Consider the following 20,605-nt stretch of genomic DNA (forward strand, 5'->3'; position numbering starts at 1 on the left):
TCTCTAGCAAGAACACGCCATTCGATATTTTATTTGTGCCACATTGTCTTTTCCGTGGTGGCAATCAATTCTCCTTGAATTCCTCCGGGAAGCGATGTACCTTTTACGGAGTATATCCAAAAGTCCCTTATTAAGTCATATCTAATGGAGAGAGTATTTTTCAGGCTAATTGTTGTTCCAAGCACCTCCACTTAGAATAGTTGACATGCAATATTTTTCCATGGAGCTTTGGGAAACATTTAACAGACTTATTAGTCATGAAAAAGATAGAAGAATTGGAAGTACTCTGCCTTCTTTTTTAGTCCAGATGACTTCAATCTTCCTGCTCTACTCCTTGAACACTTAAAAAAATGAAAAATCTTGCCATAATACAGAAGAATATTGTGAAACATGTTGAGGTCAACCAAAGGTTAGAACATCAAAATGTTTGTACTTCCAAAAAAAAAAGGGGGGGAGATTTCATCACATATTAACATATTCCCTGTGATTGTCCGTGTCAAAGGTAGGAAAAGGGAACCATCCAATCAATCATCTGACAACAGGCATTCTCTCCTGTGATGGCCAAACCATGAAAAAGGCCAGCCATGGATTCTTTATTATGACTTCTCAACAGCACTAATCTCCACAAACGGCCAGGAAATCCCAAACCTTGGAGGACTATATGACCACATCATTTGGAACACATAGACTTCCTTAAGACAGACAATACAGACCACTCCCAAAGTTGAAAGAATACATGAATAGCAAAAAAGGGTTCTAGCCACATAATGAACTACTGATTCTTTCTGCTTTAGAACTTATTAATTTTAAAAAGGAAAAAACATCGAAATAAGTTGTGTAAGAAATGAACACATGACCCGTTCTGAGGGTTATTGGATTGAGATGGGAGGAGAAAGTATGAATGCCATAACCAGAGAGATGAGAGAACAAAGTAGACACTTGGAAATGTATTTCAGGCCAACGAATTTTCAATGTTTATGTGAGAATAATCTCCTTATATATACAATTCTGTCTTGTCCTCACTACCGTGGAAGACTTGAAAGAAGGAAAATAATGGTTTGAAAATACCATCTCCTTATTACCTCGTCTGGTTTTCCGCCTCTGGCAGGGTAGTACACGACTCTGTATTTTTCCACTTTTCCTGGGGCATGGGTCCAGTTAACCATAAAGCTTCTGGCAGTGACTTCAGAAGTAATCAGCTCTGTAGGCGGCCCAACAGTGGCGAGAGCTGAAGCTAAAGTATAGAAATACATAAAGTGAACCTCTTTCCCAAAATTACTTCTCATAAAGCCTCGGAAACTCCATTGGTCAGAAATGATGATTGGTTTTGTGCTAATTCTAAGGTTTCACCTCTAGACAAATTGATTCAATTATTCATTCCTACATTTTTTCATTGAAATATTTAAGTGCCTATTATGTAGCGATCACTATGCCAGGTCCTGAGGATGCACACTTAAATAAGGCAGTCCTTGACGCTAAGAAACTTTCTTAAAGACATTGCTATAGAAGAATTAAAAAAACAAAAAACAAAAAACAAAAACAACCAAAAAAACGAAACCAGAAACACAACACTGATTGAGCATGTGCGCATCTACAGGTACTGTCCTGAGCTCTTGAGAAGTATTATTTTAATTCTCAGTAGTTACTGTTGTTGTTCCCATTTTGTAGGTGAGAAAACTAAGGCACAATGAAGTTAAATAACTTGACCAAGTCTTACACTTAGTAAATAGTCTTACACTTAGTAAATATTAGCATTGATATTGATACTTGAGATTTTAATATAAGAGCCTGTGTTTTTAAGCATCAGGAGATGCAGTCTCTTTATGGAAGACTTCAATTCAATGAATGGCCAGTATTGAAAAGTCAAAAGAAAAGAAAAGGCAACTAACATATACTGAATGTTCACTATAAGCTAGACAATATGTAAGCACTTTATGTATGTTATTCGCATGTTAAAACAAATGAATCTGTAAAAGATTTAGGAAATGTGAAGTTCAAAGTCCTTGAACTTTAGGATTTCTTATCCTCTAGGGACTTATCCAAAGTAGCTTTAATAACCTTATTAATGAGGAAAAAACATAGTTACTGAACATTTAACTATGGCCAGGAACTATATTATATGCTCTATCAACAACCACAGGGAGAGATTTTTTGTGTTTTTGGTTTTTTTGTGTGGGGGGGAAAAATTGGTCTCTAAAGTAGTCTCATTAAGAAGCTCAGAGAGGGGCACCTGGTGGCTCAGTGGGTTAAATCCTCTGCCTTCGGCTCAGGTCATGATCCCAGGGTCCTGGGATTGAGCCCCACATCGGGCTCTCTCTCAGCAGGGAGCCCACTTCCTCCTCTCTCTCTGCCTGCCTTTCTGCCTACTTGTGATCTCTGTCAAATAAATAAATAAAATCTTAAAAAAAAAAAAAAAGAAGCTCAGAGAAATGTATTCAAGAAACTACTGCTTGGCTGTCCAACTTAGTCGCAAGAGATCTGGTCCAGAGAAAGAGGAATAATGGCAGAGATGGAGCCAAATAGAATCATTCCACACCCTGGATACAATGACGGCAGGAAATAAAACCAAATTCTCCAAGGAGGATCTGGATATTACTCGCTTCTCAGATCATATCCCTGTAGACCAGATATAACCTGCTGACTAATGATATCATGGGAGACAAAGGTTAAAAAATACATGATGATTGTGCTTCCAGGAAGACAGAATTGATGTGACTTTCCCCTATTATTTCTGCTAAGTACAGTTAAAAATTCTGAAAATTATGTAATAAGACAAGCATAAGAAGACAATGAAAGAAAGAACAAAGATGATACTGTGATAAGTCCCCTGAGTTTTCCTTCCACTTCAAATGTCCTAGACATGGAGCTAAAGAATCCAGAATTTATTGACAAGATGACTGGACAGAAAAATTGGCAAGGATGTAGAACTCAACAAAGCCATCAACCAAAGGGATCTAGCCAAATTTACAGAATATTTCATAGGACAATAGCAGAACACACACCCTTTTCAAGCACCCATAGGGCATATAGAAAGATAACCACATCCTGGGCCAGAAAGCAAATCTCAGAAAATCTGAAACAATAAAAGTCACACATAGTGTGTTCTCTAATGACAGTGAAATCAAACTTAGAAACCAATCACAGAAAGGTAAGAGAAAAACACCCAAACACTTTGAAATGATAAACAACGACTTCTAAATAATGAAAGGGTCAAAGAAAATAAAAAATATTTTGAAATGAAATGAAAATACAACATATCAAAATTTATAGAGCAAAAAAAATTTTGTAGAGCATAGCTAAAGCCGTGTGGAGAAAGAAAATTATAGCATTTAACTAATTACATTAGAAAAAGAGGAAACACCACAGTTCAGTAATCCAAGTTCTCATCTCAACAATCTAGGAAAAAGTATGATCAAGATAATCTCAAAACCAGTAAAAGAAAGAAAATAAGAAAAATAAGGGAAGAAATCAATGAAATTAAAAACAGAGGAGAAATGGAAAAATCAATGTAATCAAGAGCCAGTTCTTTGAAAAAGTTTTGTTTGTTTTGTTTTGTTTTAAAAACAAACCTCTAACAAGACTGAGAAAGAAAAAAAGAGAGAGAAGACAATACTTACCAATATCAGGGGGAAAAAAACACAGACTATCACTACAGACCCTACAGACATCAAATGAATAATAAGGGAATTCTATGAATAACTTTCCACACATATATTCTACAAATTCTATGGAGTGAACCAATTCCTTGAAAAGCAGAAAGTCTCCCCCTCAGATGGGGAATAAGGCAAGGATGTCCATTCTCACTACTCTTATTCAACACAGTACAGGAAATTTCAGCCAGTGAAAGAAGGCAAGAAAATAAAAAGCACAGAAATCAAAAGCAAAGAAATAAAAGTATTCCTATTTGCAAAGGATATGATTTATTGCCTACATAGTAAAATCCCTGAAGATCTAGAGAAAAAAATCCTAGAATTAGCAAATTCAAATAATGTCATAGGACACAAAAGAAATATACAAAAATATAATTGTGTTCATATATACTCATGTGAACACCAAAATTAAAAAAAAAAAACTAAAATTCCTCAAAATAAAATTAAATACAGAGATGTAAACAGAACAAAACCTGTATGGAATTTGTATCCTAAAAGGTACAAAATGCTGATGAAGATCAAAGGATATGTAAACAAATGGAGGAATTTACCATGTTCCAGGACTGGAAGAATCCACACAGTGAGGATGTCAGTTCTTCTATGTTAATATTTGATAATTGAGAATTGAATCAATGCTATTCCTAACAAAATCCCAACAAGATTTTTATGTAAAATAAATATTTCTCTAATATTTATTTGGAAAGGTAAAGAAAGTGAAATAATGGAAGCAGTTTTCAAATAGAAAAAGCAAGTGGGAGAATTCAGTCCATCCAATCTCAAGACATATATAGCTACTGGAAATCAAGATTGTAGGATATTGGGAGAGGGTTAGACTCATAGAACCAACAGAACAGAATAGACAATCCAGACATAAACCCACACAAATTTGCCCAACTGATGCCTGACAAAGATGCAAAGCCATTCAATGGCAAAAACAGAGCATTTTCAGGAGATGGTGATGGAGTAACTGTACGTCGATAGGCGAAAAAACCCAAAAACCTTGATCTAAACTTAAAATCTTTCACAAAAATTTAACCAAGACCATGGACTTAAATGTAAAACATACAATTTTTAGAATAAAAATACAGAAGAAAATTTGTAGCATTTATGGCCAAAGAGACTTAATACCTAAATAACCACAAAATACAAAATTAATAAATTGGACCTAATCAAAATGTAAAACTTGTGCTCTGCAAAAGACCTTGTTAAAAGGAAGAAAAGGCAAGCTACAGGTTTGGGGAAAATTGTAAAAAAAAAACCCCACATATCAAAAAGAATTAGTATCTAGCATATAAATGAAGAATTGTCAAAACTTAACAGTTAAAAACTAAACACACACACACAAACACACATATTCATCTAATTAGAAAATGGGCAAAAGATATGAACAGCCCAAAACCAAATACAGATGTGAAATAAGCATGCAAAAAAGATGTCCAATTTCATTAGCCATCAAGGAAATGCACATTCAAACCACAGTGAGATACCACTACATACCTATCAGAATGCCTAAAATAAAATATAGTAACAACGGTAAATACTGGTGACAATGCACAGAAACAGAATCGCACACATATGTTGCTGGTGGGAAGGCAGACTGCTGCAGCCTCCCTGGAAAACAGTTGGCAGTTTTGTAACAGTAAGTGAAGCATGCTGCTACAATGTGATACAGTAATCTTGTGTTTGGGGTAATTATCCCAGGGTCATTATCACAGTGACATGAAAACTTACTTTCTTGCAAGAACCTATACATAGCATTCATAGCAGATTTGTTTGCAACAGCCAAAAATGAAAACTCAGATGTCTTCCTTTCTTTTTTAAATAATTTTATTTTATTTTAATTCCATTAATTCACATATACTGTATTATTAGTTTCAGAGGAAGAATTTAGGGATTCATCAGTTGCATGTAATACCCACTGCTCATTCCATCATGTGCCCTCCTTCATACCCATGACCCAGTTACCCCATTCCGCTACCTACCCCCCCTCCAGCAGTCCTCATTGTGTTCCTACAGTTAAGAGTCTCTCATGCTTTGTCTCCGTCTCTGATTTCATTTTAATTTTGTTTTTCCCTCCATTCCCCTAGGTTCCTCTGTTTTGTTTCTTAAATTCCACCAATGAGTGAAATCATATGATACCGTCTTTCCCTGTATCTGTCCAATGTGTTCATGGCTAAGCAGACTGTGGTTTGTCCATAACATGGAATATGGTACAGCAGTAAAAAGGAAAAAGCTACTAATACATGTAACAAGTAGGATGAATTGCCAGGAAATCATCCTGAATAAAAAAAGTCAGTCCTCAAAGATGATATACCACATAATTCCATCCACATTATATTTTCAAAATAGAAACTATGTAGAGATGGAGCACTGATGAGTGGCTGTCTGGGGTGAGGGAGAGGCTGTGGGGAGAAATAAGTGAATGTGGCCATAAGAGGACAAAAGGCACGATTTCCACGATGGAATTCTGTACTCCGGCTCTCAGTTCCAGCATCGGCCTGGGATATCGTACTGGAGTTTTGCAATATGTCACCATTAAGGGGAACTGGTAAAGCAGACATGATCTTTCTCTACCTTATTCCTTACAACTTTACATGAATGTATAATTACCTCAAATCCCAAAGTGCAGTTAAAAACAAACACCCATGATGGTCTAAATCGGACACCACGGAGAAAACCATCTGGTGGTTCCACTATTCCTTCCTCGGGGGGGCTGCTAGTATACTCCCTTTCTACTCTGATGATTCACATCTTAGGGGACTAACGGGCTCTGTTTAGAAAATCATCACGAAAAAGGATCAGAATTTTCATAATCCACGACAGACTTTTGGGCAGAGTAATATCCACATCACAGAACGACCACCTTCGTTTCCTCGCTTTACCTTTGATCTCCCTGTCCTGTTCTTCCACCCGGGAGCAGACGGTCCTCGTCAGGCTCTCCACGACTGTGTGCATCAGGTCAAACTCGGCCACATTGTACACGTGAGTGCTGTCCGGCTCAGAGGCAATCTCCCGCAGCTCGTTCTCGTCCGCGTTTTTCACCCCTTGCATTGAGGACAACAGGGAGGGTGGTGACACTTGTGCCCCCTTTGAGAAACCAAGTTCCGTGAGCCTGCCCTGAGCCCATCGGCACCCCCCAGCAATTGAAGCATCTTCTACTTCACATTGTTAGTTGTTTTCTTAAAAACCACCTTCAGCCATCACTTTTAAGTGATTGCATCCTAATTCCGTTCAGTGAATCTTAACAGGAAGATGCATTAATGAAACTAACTTCTGTCTTGCGTGAAGAGGGCAGAAGCAATAGTAATTAAACCAGTATTTTAAACTATCAACCCCTTGGGTTTCAACTGCTAGAAAATAACTTACTTAAATTAAGAGCTACTTTTAGATTAAAAATTATAAATATAAAAGTATTATTATTACTATATATGGTATTATTATATAGCATTAAGAGGAAGCTTGGGAAAGATTCTTTAATATATTCAGGTACAACTGGCTGACTAGTAACACACAATTTGGCTAAGTGAAAATAGGGAAGCTCTGTTTCTCCCACAATCTTTGTGGAATTCCATTGCTATAAGTGGAGCACAATGCTGGGTGTTTGGAAGGCAGCAGGGAACCGAGTGAGACAGAAAATTCTCAGCTCCCATGCAAATTTCCCAGTCTATCTTAGCCGTGGATGCTAACACTCAGAGTGAACCCACTACACCCCAGGAACCATGGTATATGTGTATGTATATATATATATATGTATATGGAGACATTTAATCCCCACAACCACTACGAGTCTGGCACTGCCATTTCCCCCATTGTCTCATCAGTAAGGTGTTGCACAGAGAGGTAAATTAACTTGCTCAAGGAAACCCACAGGAAGTGTACAGCTGGGATTCCCACCAGGTAGTCTAGATCCAAAGTCATAGGCTCTTAACTAGCACATCATGTCACCTCTCAGAAGATTGTAAATTAAAATGAGTAAGTGAAATTATAAACAGAAAAGGAAGGCACAAGTTTGGGTTTTATGGGTGTAGAGGTAGATTTCTCTTCCCCAGGCTTCAGAAACAAGGAGCCTTTCTTTATAAATCTGTCATCGCAATCATCTAAGGGTATTTTTTTTTTTTAAAGGTACTGTGGAAGCAGGGAAGGGAGATTACCCAGGGCAACATGAATGACTTCTCAGATGCCTGCCTGTACCATTGATTTATCTTCCAACCCTAACATATTAAGTGACAAAGTCTGAGTTGTTTCTGAACAATGTGCTTTAGGGGGTTATAAGAATAATAAATACTAATGATTTCCAGGTAATTTCCAGAGAAAAAGTCCAAATTACATCTGTGGGTTCACTTCAAATTTTGTTTAAAAACTCATCCATTTATTATCAACAGGACCACAGAATGGAAACAGAACACATAAATTAATCCCATTTCCTCTGTTGGACAAAAGGATAGTAAAATAAAAAATAAAAATTAGATAAATTTCTCTGATGTTTCTTGCCTGAAGGACTTCAACAAAAGCTTCTAACATGTACAGCTGGATCAGTGTCCACAGGTACAAAAAGCACCAAGTACAAGAAGAAACTATGAACTTAATGTCAATAATGCCTTTGATGGCTTTTAGGTAAAACCAATGATTTTGTATTCATATAAGAATATTCTAAGAACGGGGCGCCTGGGTGGCTCAGTGGGTTAAGCTGCTGCCTTCGGCACAGGTCATGATCTCGGGGTCCTGGGATCGAGTCCCGCATCGGGATCTCTGCTCAGCGGGGAGCCTGCTTCCCTCTATCTCCCTCTCTGTCTGCCTCTCCATCTTCTTGTGATCTCTCTCTGTCAAATAAATAAATAAAATCTTAAAAAAAAAAAGAATATTCTAAGAAAAAATGCCCCCTAACAACAACAACAAAAACTATATTCTAGGGAAGGTAGCCCTAAATGTCTATTACTTCTTTCTCATCTTTCCAAACTAAATAGTGTGTTGCAAACAGCATGGAAAAGAGAAGAAAAGGTCATCATGATGGGGAAGGAATTTGTTCTCTAAGGATTTTGCCTTCCTCATCTCTGTGTCCCAGCACCCACTACAACACGGGGCGCAGAGCATTGAAGCACAAACTTCTTGAATGGAACCCTCTATAAACCACATTTCCAGGAGAAAATCTAGGAACAGATCAGACAAATTGTTTCCCATTTGGGGTTTCTGTTTGGTTTTGTTCTGTTTTGTTTCAGTTGGTCTCTACTGAGTAAAAGATCTTACTGCCAAAGAAACTGTAAACATTTTCATCGAGAGCAAAGTTGCATCATCTAAATGTCTTTGCTGTTAGTTATGCTGAATATGAGCCCCATGTATTCTTTCCACAAGAAGGATACCTTATAAAGAGTTCATCTCAAAGAAATAATACTGCATATCTAGAACTTTATGCTTCTAAGTAGCTCCAGGACCTGAATTCCTTGAAAACGATAAACTGGTTTCTCCCTATACTACCAGAGAAGGGACTGCTAAGAGCATATTAAAGAGAAAGTCCTGGGGCATCTGGGTGGCTCAGTGGGTTAGGCATCCTATCTGGGACTCTTGGTTTCAGCTCAGGTCATGATCTCAGGGTCACGATCTCAGGATTGTGAGGTCAAGCCCTGAGTCGGACTCTGTGCTCAGCAAGGAGTCTGCTTGAGATTCTCTCCCTCTCCCTCTGCTCCCTACCCCCCAAATAAATAAATAAATCTTAACCCAAAAAAGAGAGGAAGTCCTCACTAATTGAAAGATAACAAACAGGTACCTAACCTTTGCATGCTACTTTCTGCTTTTTACAACAATTTATGAATGGGGTCTCACCCAGAGATCCTCATGCTAGAGGGCACGTATAACATAGAGGTAGGTGTAAGGTACATGAAAGTTACCGTCGCCTCCCTCTTACATTTAATGAAGCTGGGCTCAGATCACAGGACTGGCTACAACTAGAGTCAGGACTAGAAACTGTCCAGGTCCCCTGAATTTCAATGAAGTGCACTCGGCATTACATATTCTTTTAACTGGTTGGGTGTCTGTGCCCGTAACTGAAGTAGGACCATGAATAGCACATACCTATGGCAAAGAGTTCGACACCAGATTCACGGAGGTTTCTAGACGGTGGGATAATATCATCTTGGGACTTTCCATCTGTGATCAAAATGCCAATTTTGGACACTCCGGTCCTTGATCCTGCTTCTGGTTTAAAGCTATTTTCAAAAATGTAGCTCAAAGCAAGACCTGGGAGAAAATAAGAAAAAATGAACACAAACGAATCACCTCTAATAAAAAGCCTTCCAGTTCTGAAAAATGTAACCACAACTTATTGAGCTAAAAGTTTATTAGTTATGAATTTTCATCTTCAGTTTTTGAAATGACCTTTTTCTCGACAGATCTGATGAAAACTCAAAAATCCATCAGAATAGAGGTAATATGAAAAACTGAACAGTCCATCATTTCAGAAACTAGCATTTATAAAGAACATTAAGTTCCCAGCCAAATGATGTTGACAGATCTGTGTACAAGAAAATATAAACCTTAATAATTTAGGATGAAGCAGGAATACCCACACAGAAGCAAGAACCCCAAATATTACCAAAAATTTGTTTACAATGGCCTAAAGAACCAAATATTCTCTCTCTTTTTTTAGGGATAGTGGAAGCAGATCCAAAATGATCACAAAATTCCTTCCTTTTGATCATGGCACTTTTCATCCAGAAAAAAAAAAAAAAAGTCTGCACTATTGTTCTAAGATTTGGTTTAATGAAGTTTTTTTTGTTGTATTAACAAAAAGATTATGCCTCAAACTGGCAAAGCAATGATCAAGATTCCCATGGTTTAGTTAAAAATCAATGATAGTGTTGTTATTGTTTAAAATGAGCACCTGCCTTGTACACCTACAGAAGAATAGATCAGGTACTAAGGTTAAATCCTATGACAATCCATTGTGGCTGGAAAAATTGTAATCTAAATATTCTTACAGTCTTTGTTTACCAAAAATACGGTGATCCAAGGATCCATAAATATTTTTATGATAACTACTGATTGCAGAATAAGGGCAAAGAAAATACCTTACTTGAAAATAAAGAAGTAGAAATTTGTTTTAATTTAAATGATGGGGTAGCTAGGGGCACCTGGGTGGCTCATTGGTTTACTGTCCAACTCTTAATTTCGGCTCAGGTCATGATCTCAGGGTCCCAGGATCATGCCCCACATCAGGCTCCATGCTAAGTAAAAATCCTGCTGAAGATCCCTTCTCTTGGGGCACCTGGGTGGCTCAGTGGCTTAAAGCCTCTGTCTTTGGCTCAGTTCATGATCCCAGGGTCCTGGGATTGAGCCCCACATTGGGCTCTCTGCGCAGCAGGGAGCCTGCTTCCTCCTCTCTCTCTGTCTGCCTCTCTGCCTACTTGTGATCTCCCTGTCAAATAAATAAATAAAATCTTAAAAAAAAAAATCCCTCCTCTCCCTCTCTCTCTGCCCCTTCCTCCCCTCGAGCTTGCATGCATGCTCTCTCTCTCTCTCTCTCTCTCTCCCCAAAGTAAATAAATAAAATCTTTTTAAAAAATTAAATAATTAGTTAAAAAAATAAGTGATGGGGTGGCTAGAGGAGAAAGCAGGTAAAAAGAGGAAAATGAACTGGCAGAAGCTAAGACCACCACAGCTAAGACAGTCCCCAAACACGGTCAGCCTCAGCTTCGCTCCGTCTCCTCCTGGCCCAGCCAAGCCCTTCTGGGGGACATTCATGTAGCAAAAGGAATGGCGTGTCTGGGTCTTAATTCTTAAGGCTGAGTTTCAGAAAAGAGCCATCTAGGAATTCCAGATTTTAGTTGAGTTTAAAAATACTATGCCAAGGGCGCCTGGGTGGCTCAGTGGGTTAAGCCGCTGCCTTCGGCTCAGGTCATGATCTCAGGGTCCTGGGATCGAGTCCCGCATCGGGCTCTCGGCTCAGCAGGGAGCCTGCTTCCTCCTCTCTCTCTGCCTGCCTCTCTGCCTACTTGTGATCTCTCTCTGTCAAATAAATAAATAAAATCTTTAAAAAAAAATACTATGCCAAATCTTACAAAGTGGCAGAATGAAGAAATGAAATGAATCTTTGGGGAAGATAAGTTGCTAAAAACACGAACTGAATGAAACATACCTGTTAGTGTATTTCCTCCTTTATAGGGTAGATTTCGGACTGCTTCGATGACCTCATCTTTTGTGCTAAAGGCATTCAAGTGCCATTCTATTCTGGGGTCGCCGCTATACTGTGCAAGACCTGGTAAAAAAGATGAGACAGTCCACCCAGAAATGAGGGATTACTCAAAGATCTAGTGAATTATTTGTGAAACCAGAATAATAAAGGGCCTGATCTTTATAACAATTCTTTCTCTTCTTCACTATGTATTTTCAAAAAGAATTCTTGGCATCAATTTCAGGAATTAGTTTGGACATATCTTGGGACAGGAGGAATATACATATTTTCTAGCCATTTAGAAGTGAGCACCTAATTAGGTACTTAGTACTTAAAAAACAAATCTGATTATATTTGTAGATAAAAGATCTAGATTTACTGGTTCATTTTTATCCTCAAAGGAATGATTTTGATTAATGGCTATATAAAAGTGAAACTATGAGACTCTATATGATAAAGTCATGGATTTATAACTTTTTTTGATCTTGGCTAGCACTAACTTGGCAAAGATTATTTGTACTATAAAGCTAATTCCAATTTCCAATTTTCTTAGTTCAAAATTCCACTGGATTCCACTGTTTCTTTTAAATAAAAAGAAAACTTCTACCTGAAAAAATTCTTAAACCAGTTGCAACTTTTAAAGTTATTATTATTACGAGGCAGAGAAGATTTTGACATTTTTGAAAATTAAAATGTGTTCAATAATTAGCCGAATGACAGCATCATTCAGCGTAAATTGGCAGGAACAGATATTTATTGATCCAAACTTGTGCTCTTAGGAATATCACCATAGCTAACCCTGTAATTCTAGAAGCTGCTCTCTAAAGTTTTTTGAAATCTCTTATGAAGCTTATCTACATTGACAGCTGACTTGGGCTAATAACAGAACATGTACCAATTCGTGTCTTCTCTGAGCCCACGTTGAAGGCTGTCACCAGGTTTTCCAGGAAAAGTCGAACCAGTCTGAAGTTGAACCTGCCAATACTCCACGAACCATCAACCAGGATCACAATATCAGCAATGGCTGGAGTTTCACAGAAAAACTTCACTTCTGCAAAACACAACCCAGAAAAATACCTGTATCACTGCTGGCACTTAAAAAAAAAAAAAGTGATTCTATTTTATATCTTTCTGATAACTTAGTGCTAATAATACAAGAAAGTCCCTATTAAAGCAACGGTGTTTTTACAACGTTTCCCTTAAATGCATTCTTCCTAGGGAAAAAAAGTGTGGTAACAACTGGCAGCAGAGTGAGTGTTCTGGAAATAGTTAGCAAAACACTGGCAGGTTCACACCGTTCTGGCAACTCAAGCCTTCTGTGTGTTTTAGAGAGTAGTGTCTGTGAAAAATCATCCAGCTCTGGGCTTTCGCCTGTAGATTCTTTCCAGGAAAGGTCTTAGCAACCAGTGTGAGGGAGTCAGCAGAGATGGGACGATGGCCAGAAGGCAGAGAGACAGCTCTCCTGTTCTGATAAGTTACCCTGGCGGAAGTGATAGAAAAGAAATAAGGGTTTCCTGAATCCAAGGAAAAGTCATAGCCATGCATTTAATCGAGGAAAAGGTACCCAGCGTGATGGGATGAGCACTGGGTGTTACATGCAACTGATGAACTACTGAACTCCACCTCCAAACTAATGATGTACCATAGGGTGGCTAATTGAATGTGAGTAAAAATTAAAGAAAGGTACACAGACCTTGGCTAAAGTAGGAAGGGTTTGTGGAAGAAGAAAATTGGGAAAGAGCCCAGGCGTTTCCCCATATTCAAATTCTTTTGCATACTGTATCCATATGACAAGAAGACTTTGTCCCTAAAAATCATTTAGTAATTGATTCTTGAAATGGCCCAATTAGGCTGTAGAATAAGGTGCTAGAAAAAGAGGCCCAGAAGCCAGCATGGTACTACCCTGAGCTTTACCCTTAGAGAAAGTCTTAGCTGGAGTGATCTTGGCAACAAAAGAAGAAGCTGTCTCATGAAGGGTAGGTCTGGGCTTGACTCGGTGTCACCAGAGCCAAGATACTAAAATATTCTTAATTATTTCAGAACTTTTAGAATTCTGCAGTATTGTTAGTACCTTCGGTAACAGTGCTTTATACTCTAGTTTGTGCTTCCAAACGGGCTAGTGAACTTTGCTCAATGTTCATATTCGGACTACTGATCCCTGAAGAGTGTGTGTATTTCTTTGGGTCCATGTCAACTTCTTGAAACTGACCAGCTAATTCCTATCTCATTTGTTTCCTAACATTAAAATTATAATAAAACAATATTTGAAATGCAATGTTGTTAATGTAATGGGACCAAAACATGGAAGTGTTTATGAATAAATTGAATCAATTTTTCCCCCAGGGGAAAAATAATCAACCTACTATGGTTGGAGTAGGAAATTCAATAGATGCCCCTGAACCTACCAGGCCACATTATTCTAAAAAAATCTTGTGTTTTTTGGGGCACCTGGATGGCTCAGCGGGTTGAAGCCTATGCCTTCGGCTCAGGTCATGATCTCAGGGTCCTGGGATCAAGTCCCGCATCGGATTCTCTGCTCAGCAGGGAGCTTGCTTCTTGCTTCCTTCCCTCTCTCTCTGCCTGCCTCTCTACCTACTTGTGATCTGTCTAATAAATAAATAACTAAAAATCTTTAAAAAAAAATCTTGTGGTTTTTTTTCTCCTTCAGACATAAATATGCATGGAATACCTAGATCCTTTTACCAGAAGGGAAAAAAAATGTACTTGCCAATGAAATAATCAGATACTCATTATGGGAGCTAAAGAGTACTGTTCAATGAATCCAAAGTTTACATATTACATTTTTGGGCACCAAATCTCCCTTCTTTAATAATAAAATACAAAGCCATTACACTGACGTATTCTAAAACAGAATGATTGCAAGAAGTCATGGGATAAAAATTAATTTGGTTTTTGGAAATAATCAGGGAAAACTGAAGTCTTTTGAAACTTTAAGAATCTATTTCTCTCAGTGTTTATGGGGCAAAACTTACTGCAAATGGAGAGTCCTTTTCTTTCTTTTCCAAAACTATTAGGGGGATACTGTTTCACTTTTTAATAAATTGTTTGAGTGCATTGTAGATAAGGTCTTAGAAAAGGAACCATTTCTCCATGCTTATTTTGAAGAGGACTGTGAAAACTGATATTTTATGTGAGAGCAAAAATAAATGAGTTCCACCAAAATGCAGCAATTGGGATGAGTCTTGGCAACACAGCACTCTTTGGTAGGTAGCGATATTTGGTGGGAGGAAATAGGAATCCCAGAAGATTATTAGTAGCACGATATCTTTTTATAAAAGTAAAATAATTAATATAAAATGCTCCCTTTTTAGAAATATATATGGGCACTGTAGATCTAGAAGGGGGGGTTGGGTGATGAAGATAGAGTCCAAGACCATGGTTGTCTTGGGTGAGAAGAACCAAGGAATTGGGGTGGCAGCAAAACCCTCTGGTGATATGTGGGTTGTGGGCAAAGTCTTAGCTTTTCTGGGAAATAGAGGGGTTTGAGTGATTGTTATGCCATTAAAAAATAACAAATTAGGTAACTAATCAAAAATAATCCTACTTGGAATGTAGAAAATATTGACTAGAAAAAGAATTTCAGTGTTTACATCATACAACTTTAACAAGAAACTTTAAAGACACGGTACAATCCCCCACATACTTCATTTGAAATTAAGGCCTCTGTGTGCCCTGTCTTCTAACTAAAGCCCAGTATCTGTTATATCAGCAGAAAGATGCAGTTTTTAAGATATTGTTGGATTTCAGAAGTCAAAATATATCATTGGTTTTGCATTTAAAAGCTTGATTTCTCTTCAAGATTAGTGCACACACACTTGGGAACTGTGGAAATAGCTTTTTTTTTTTTTTTTTAAAGGCCCTAAACGCTGATCATTAGTTCTAAGGTCTATACAAGCTCAGGGATGCTCAGGGCTATTTCCCACTGTAGCAGGCACAAATGCGGCATGTCCAGCCCCACTAAGATTTAGCGTAGGCGGAACAAACTGTGTGTATGGTTTGTGCTGGGTATATCCTGCCAAGTGTGTTTGTGCAGACCAAGGCAGACCAATGTTCAAACACCTGGGACAAGAAGTAGTTTTAAAGTTGCCATGTTCAAGTTCAATAATCACACATCTCAAACATGACTCCAGCTGCTCTAGTGAATCTTTTAAAATATATATTCAATTTTTATTAGTTTTGAGTGTCTTCTGGGTGTCTGGGAATCTCAATCAGTTAAGAGTCTGCCTTTGGCTCAGGTCATGATCTCAGGGACCTGAGATCAAGTCCCACATTGGACTCCTTGCTCAGTGGGGAGCCTGATTCTCCCTCTCCTCCCTGGCTCCTGTCCTCTGTTGCTATCTCTGTCTCTCTCTCAAATAAATAAAAAGGATCTTCTAAAAAATAATAATTTTGGAGTATATTCAAATCTTATTGAAAGTGAGAGCCCAGATTCAGCACTGATGACAAATGATACCTCCTTCGACTAGAAAATAGTTACCCTGTGTCTGCAGAGAAGGACCACTCAGAAAAACAACAACAACAAAAAACAAAAAGCAAAGAAACCTAATGTTTAATCTTAAAATGTGTTAAAGAATCAAGTGGTAGAAAACCAGACACATCTGGGAGCCCAGATAAATGTCATGCAAAATTCTGAAGCCAAATGTATTTTTAAAATGCATTTAAAAGGGATAAGTACATGTCCACATTAACCAAGCTATGGGAAGAGCCCAGATGTCCAACCACAGATGAATGGATAAAGAAGACGTGGTCTATGTATACAATGGAATACTACTCAGCCATCAAAAAAAATCTTGCCATTTGCGATGGCGTGGATGGAACCGGAGGGTATTATGTTAAGCAAAAACAAGTTAGGTGGAGAAAAACAAATATCATATGATTTCACTCATATGTGGAATTGAAGAGACAGAACAGAAGAACACAGAGGAAGGGAAGGAAAAATTAAATAAGATGAAAACAGAGAGGGAGATAAACCATAAGAGATGTTAACTACAGGAAACAAACTGAGGGTTGCTGGAGGGGAGGTTGCGGAGGGATGGGGGTCACTGGGTGATGGCCATGAAGGTGGGCACTTGATGGAATGAGCACTGGGTGTTATACGTCACTGATGAATCACTAAATTCTACCTCTGAAACTAATAATACAGTATATGTTAATCAAATTGAATTTAAATAAAAGATCCCCCACAAAAAAACAAAATTCCACAGTTTTGTTATCAAGCTGCAAATCAGCCTAACAGTCAAATATGACTGTGAATTCTTTTTTTTTTTTTTAAAGACTTTATTTATTTATTTGACAGAGAGAGATTACAAGTAGGCAGAGAGGCAGGTAGAGAGAGAAGGAGGAGGAAGCAGGCTCCCTGCCGAGCAGAGAGCCCGATGCGGGACTCGATCCCAGGACCCCGAGATCATGACCTGAGCCGAAGGCAGCGGCTTAACCCACTGAGCCACCCAGGCACCCATGACTGTGAATTCTTAAAATCAAATGATAAACAGTTTATTGATAAAATACAAACAAATAAATAAATAATGGTAAAATACAAATAAATAAATAGATAAATAAATGGGATATACATATCCTTTCATTGTTAAAACAGTATTCTTGCAATTAATTATGATAAGAAAATAAATCTCTCTGGCCCTCTGTATTGTATTTAACGTTAAAGCCAAGGAGCAGGGAAAATGAATTCTTTTTTTTTTTTTTGGGAAAATGAATTCTTGAACGGTATTTTAATTCAGCTCTTTGCTTACCTATGGACTTATCTAAAATGCAATTCTGAAAATGCAGGGAGTGTAAGGGGGAAAAAAAAAAAAAGGAAAAACTCAGAAGCTCATGGCAAGCAAAGGAAAGCACCCAGTCTGTGGGTTAGATCACTAGCCTAACACTGAGGTCATAGAGGACATCAGAAGGAGCAGCTCCCGGAAACCAATGACGGCCCTATCTGAAAGTTACATCCATCGTGACATTCAGTGTTAAGCCCTCCATGCTCCTGTATGTTTCGGACCCCACAAGAGCTCTAGGACACAGGTACTATTTTTATTGGTGCCACTTCCAGCCAAAAAGTATGATATACGTAGATTGAGTGATTTGCCTAAGAGGTCATACACTAAAGAAGTGTCAAGGCTGGGGTTTGAGCCCCAGTGTCATATCTTTAAAATCTAAGGTTTTAGGGGTGCCTAGGTAGCTCAGTCATTAAATGACAGACCCTTGATTTCAGCTCTGGTCATGATCTCATGGTCTCTGGAGATGGAGCCCCACGTCAGGCTCTGTGCTCAACGGGGAGTCTGCTTGAGATCCTCCCTCCCTTTGGATGCCTGGGTGGCTCAGTCAGTTAAGCATCTGCCTTTGGCTCAGGTCATGATCTCAGGGTCCTGGGATTGAGCCCAACCTCAGGTTCCCTGGTTGGCAGGGAGTCTGCTTCTCCCTCTCTCTCTGACCATCCCCCTGCTCATTCTCACTCCCCCCACCCCAAAATAAACAAATAAAATCTTTTAAAAAAATCTCTCTCCCTCTCCTTCTGCCCTTCCACTCCATGTTCTCTCTCTCTCTCTCTCTCTCAAAAATAAAAAAATAGGGTGCCTGGGTGGCTCAGTGGGTTAAAGCCTCGCTTTTGGCTCAGGTCATGATCCCAGGGTCCTGGGATCGAGGCCCGCATCAGGCTCTCTGCTCAGCAGGGAGCCTGTCTCCATTTTCTCTCCCTCTGCCTGCCTCTCTGCCTACTTGTGATCTCTGTTTGTCAAATAAATAAATAAAGTCTTAAAAAAAATCTTAAAAAAATAAAAATAAAAATCTTATAAAAAAATAAAATCTAAGCTTTCTGCCAAAAGGCTGTATAGACTTCTTAAAGAGAGAGAGAGAGAGATTTCATTTATTTATGTTGAAGAGAGACAGCACATGTTGGGGAAGAGGCAGAGGGAGTGGGGATTTGAAGCCAACCCCCTTTTGAGCGTGGAGCTCCCTCTCAGGACCCTGAGATCACATCCCAAGCTGAGATCAAGAATCAGAGGCTTAACTGACCGAGTCACCCATAAGGCCAGTGGGCTACACAGACGTCTGTAAGGCACTCTACATCATACGAATTTAGAAAGCAGAGGAAAAAGTCTCCAGTGTGAAGGGGGGGTCCCCACAGAACTGGCCCCTGCTGTGACCACCACAGCTAGTATGTTTTATTTGCAAGCATTTAATTGTCTGTCTAAAACTTTTTCCCTTCCCAATATATTACACTTAGTACTTAAATAGCCCATGCAAAAAGCATCTCTTAAACAGTAATTTTATACCAATTTTACTGTGCTACTGACATCCTGAGAGAATTTTGTGTTGAAAATACAAGTTAATTCAAGTACCCCTACCTGTCCACAGGGGCCTTGCTCCACGCCAGTTCCTCCAGAACCAAGCAGCAGAACTGAACCCTTCCCAACCACCCCCTGCCCCAGGGCTCTTAATAAAAGCTTTTCAGTGGGTCACCAACAAACAAACAAAAACAAAAACAAACTCCCTGAATCAGTATAAGTCAGTCTACTCTAAACTTATTTATTAATTTGATATTATGAGACTAATTTTCTGGATAACATTTACTTATTTATTTATAAATTTGTATTTAATATTTGCTGTACACTAAGCACTGTTCTGGGCACTCAGGAACACAGCAAAGTTCTTGCCTCCCTGGTGCTTAAATTCTTAGTAAGAGGAAACACAGTCTAGCAAAACCAGGTAAGTTCAGATTCTTTAAAGTGCTTTATAAAAATAAACATAATGATATAAAGAGTAATTGTGTATGGGTGGGGGGAGTGATACTTTGGTGAGAATGACATGAAATTGTCAAATCAAAAGTCTTCCTTTTAAACCATATTATTCCTTTTATTCCAATAGCATTCAAATTAACAACCTAATTTGGTTTCTATAGGAATATTTACACCATGCTCATGGGCAAAAGTGTTCGCCAACATAGTTAATGCAAAAAGAAAAGAAGAGAATTAACAAAAGCAGACTTTTTCTGTTAGGCAAACTCCTACACATCCTTCAAAACCCAGGTCACACTTCACGACTGCATACAGCTTTTCCAACAGTCATTATCTGTCCCTAACTACTGCCTCTGCATTTGGACATGGTTTGCTGTATTCATAACACTAGACTATTATGATTTTTTTTTCCATTTCTATCTCCCTGATTTGACTGAAATCAGTAAGAGAAGAGAAATTTGCATCTTTTTTATTTCCTTTGTCCGGCCCAATTTTTGCCACGAAGCACATCAATGAAGTACATTGAACTGTGTTGTTAAATAGGAATTCCTCTTTTCACATAATTTATCCTCTAGCAAAGCATAAGAAAAATAAACCATCACGGCGCAGTTAAATATAGTCTCTCCCCCCACTGTGGCTCACTACCACACAGGGAAAATGGATTACAGATATTTAAGGATTGGGGACATTGTATTAGATTTGCCTGTCTTCCTTGCTATTTTTCAAATGCATGAGGCAAAGCTGGAAGAAAGGAAAGCATGTACTATATTTACTCACATTATCTCAGTATGCCCTCAGAAAATCTCATGACGATTTTCACCACAACTGGTTGGATTCATTTAGTGGCTTCAAATTATTTTTTCTATGCCACTAGCAAAATACCTAGCTAGGCCATTAATTACACAAGACATCTGAAGGAAAACTGTGGTCACAGAACAATTTTTCACTTAAGCCTCTCATGAGGTTAAGTGCAGATTTCCAAACCAAAAGAAAAGCTCACTTCCAAGACTGGCTTCGGCTACATCCCTGGCGAT

General features: G+C 38.5%; 1 protein-coding gene across 4 annotated transcripts in view; it reads right to left on the reverse strand.

The window, feature by feature from the left end:
- Window positions 1-20,605, reverse strand: part of COL14A1 (collagen type XIV alpha 1 chain) — a 219,313-nt gene that overhangs the window by 141,495 nt on the left and 57,213 nt on the right. For all 4 annotated transcript variants that reach the window (XM_044245032.1, XM_044245031.1, XM_044245033.1 and 1 more), the window contains exons 6-10: window positions 12,710-12,865; window positions 11,779-11,898; window positions 9,717-9,881; window positions 6,533-6,694; window positions 1,083-1,234 (exon numbers count right to left, since the gene is read on the reverse strand). In XM_044245032.1, the coding sequence (XP_044100967.1) occupies window positions 1,083-1,234; window positions 6,533-6,694; window positions 9,717-9,881; window positions 11,779-11,898; window positions 12,710-12,865 (755 nt within the window). The remainder of the gene's footprint in view (window positions 1-1,082; window positions 1,235-6,532; window positions 6,695-9,716; window positions 9,882-11,778; window positions 11,899-12,709; window positions 12,866-20,605) is intronic.

Source organism: Neovison vison, chromosome 4, assembly GCF_020171115.1.
Source record: "Neovison vison isolate M4711 chromosome 4, ASM_NN_V1, whole genome shotgun sequence".
NCBI lineage: Eukaryota > Metazoa > Chordata > Mammalia > Carnivora > Mustelidae > Neogale > Neogale vison.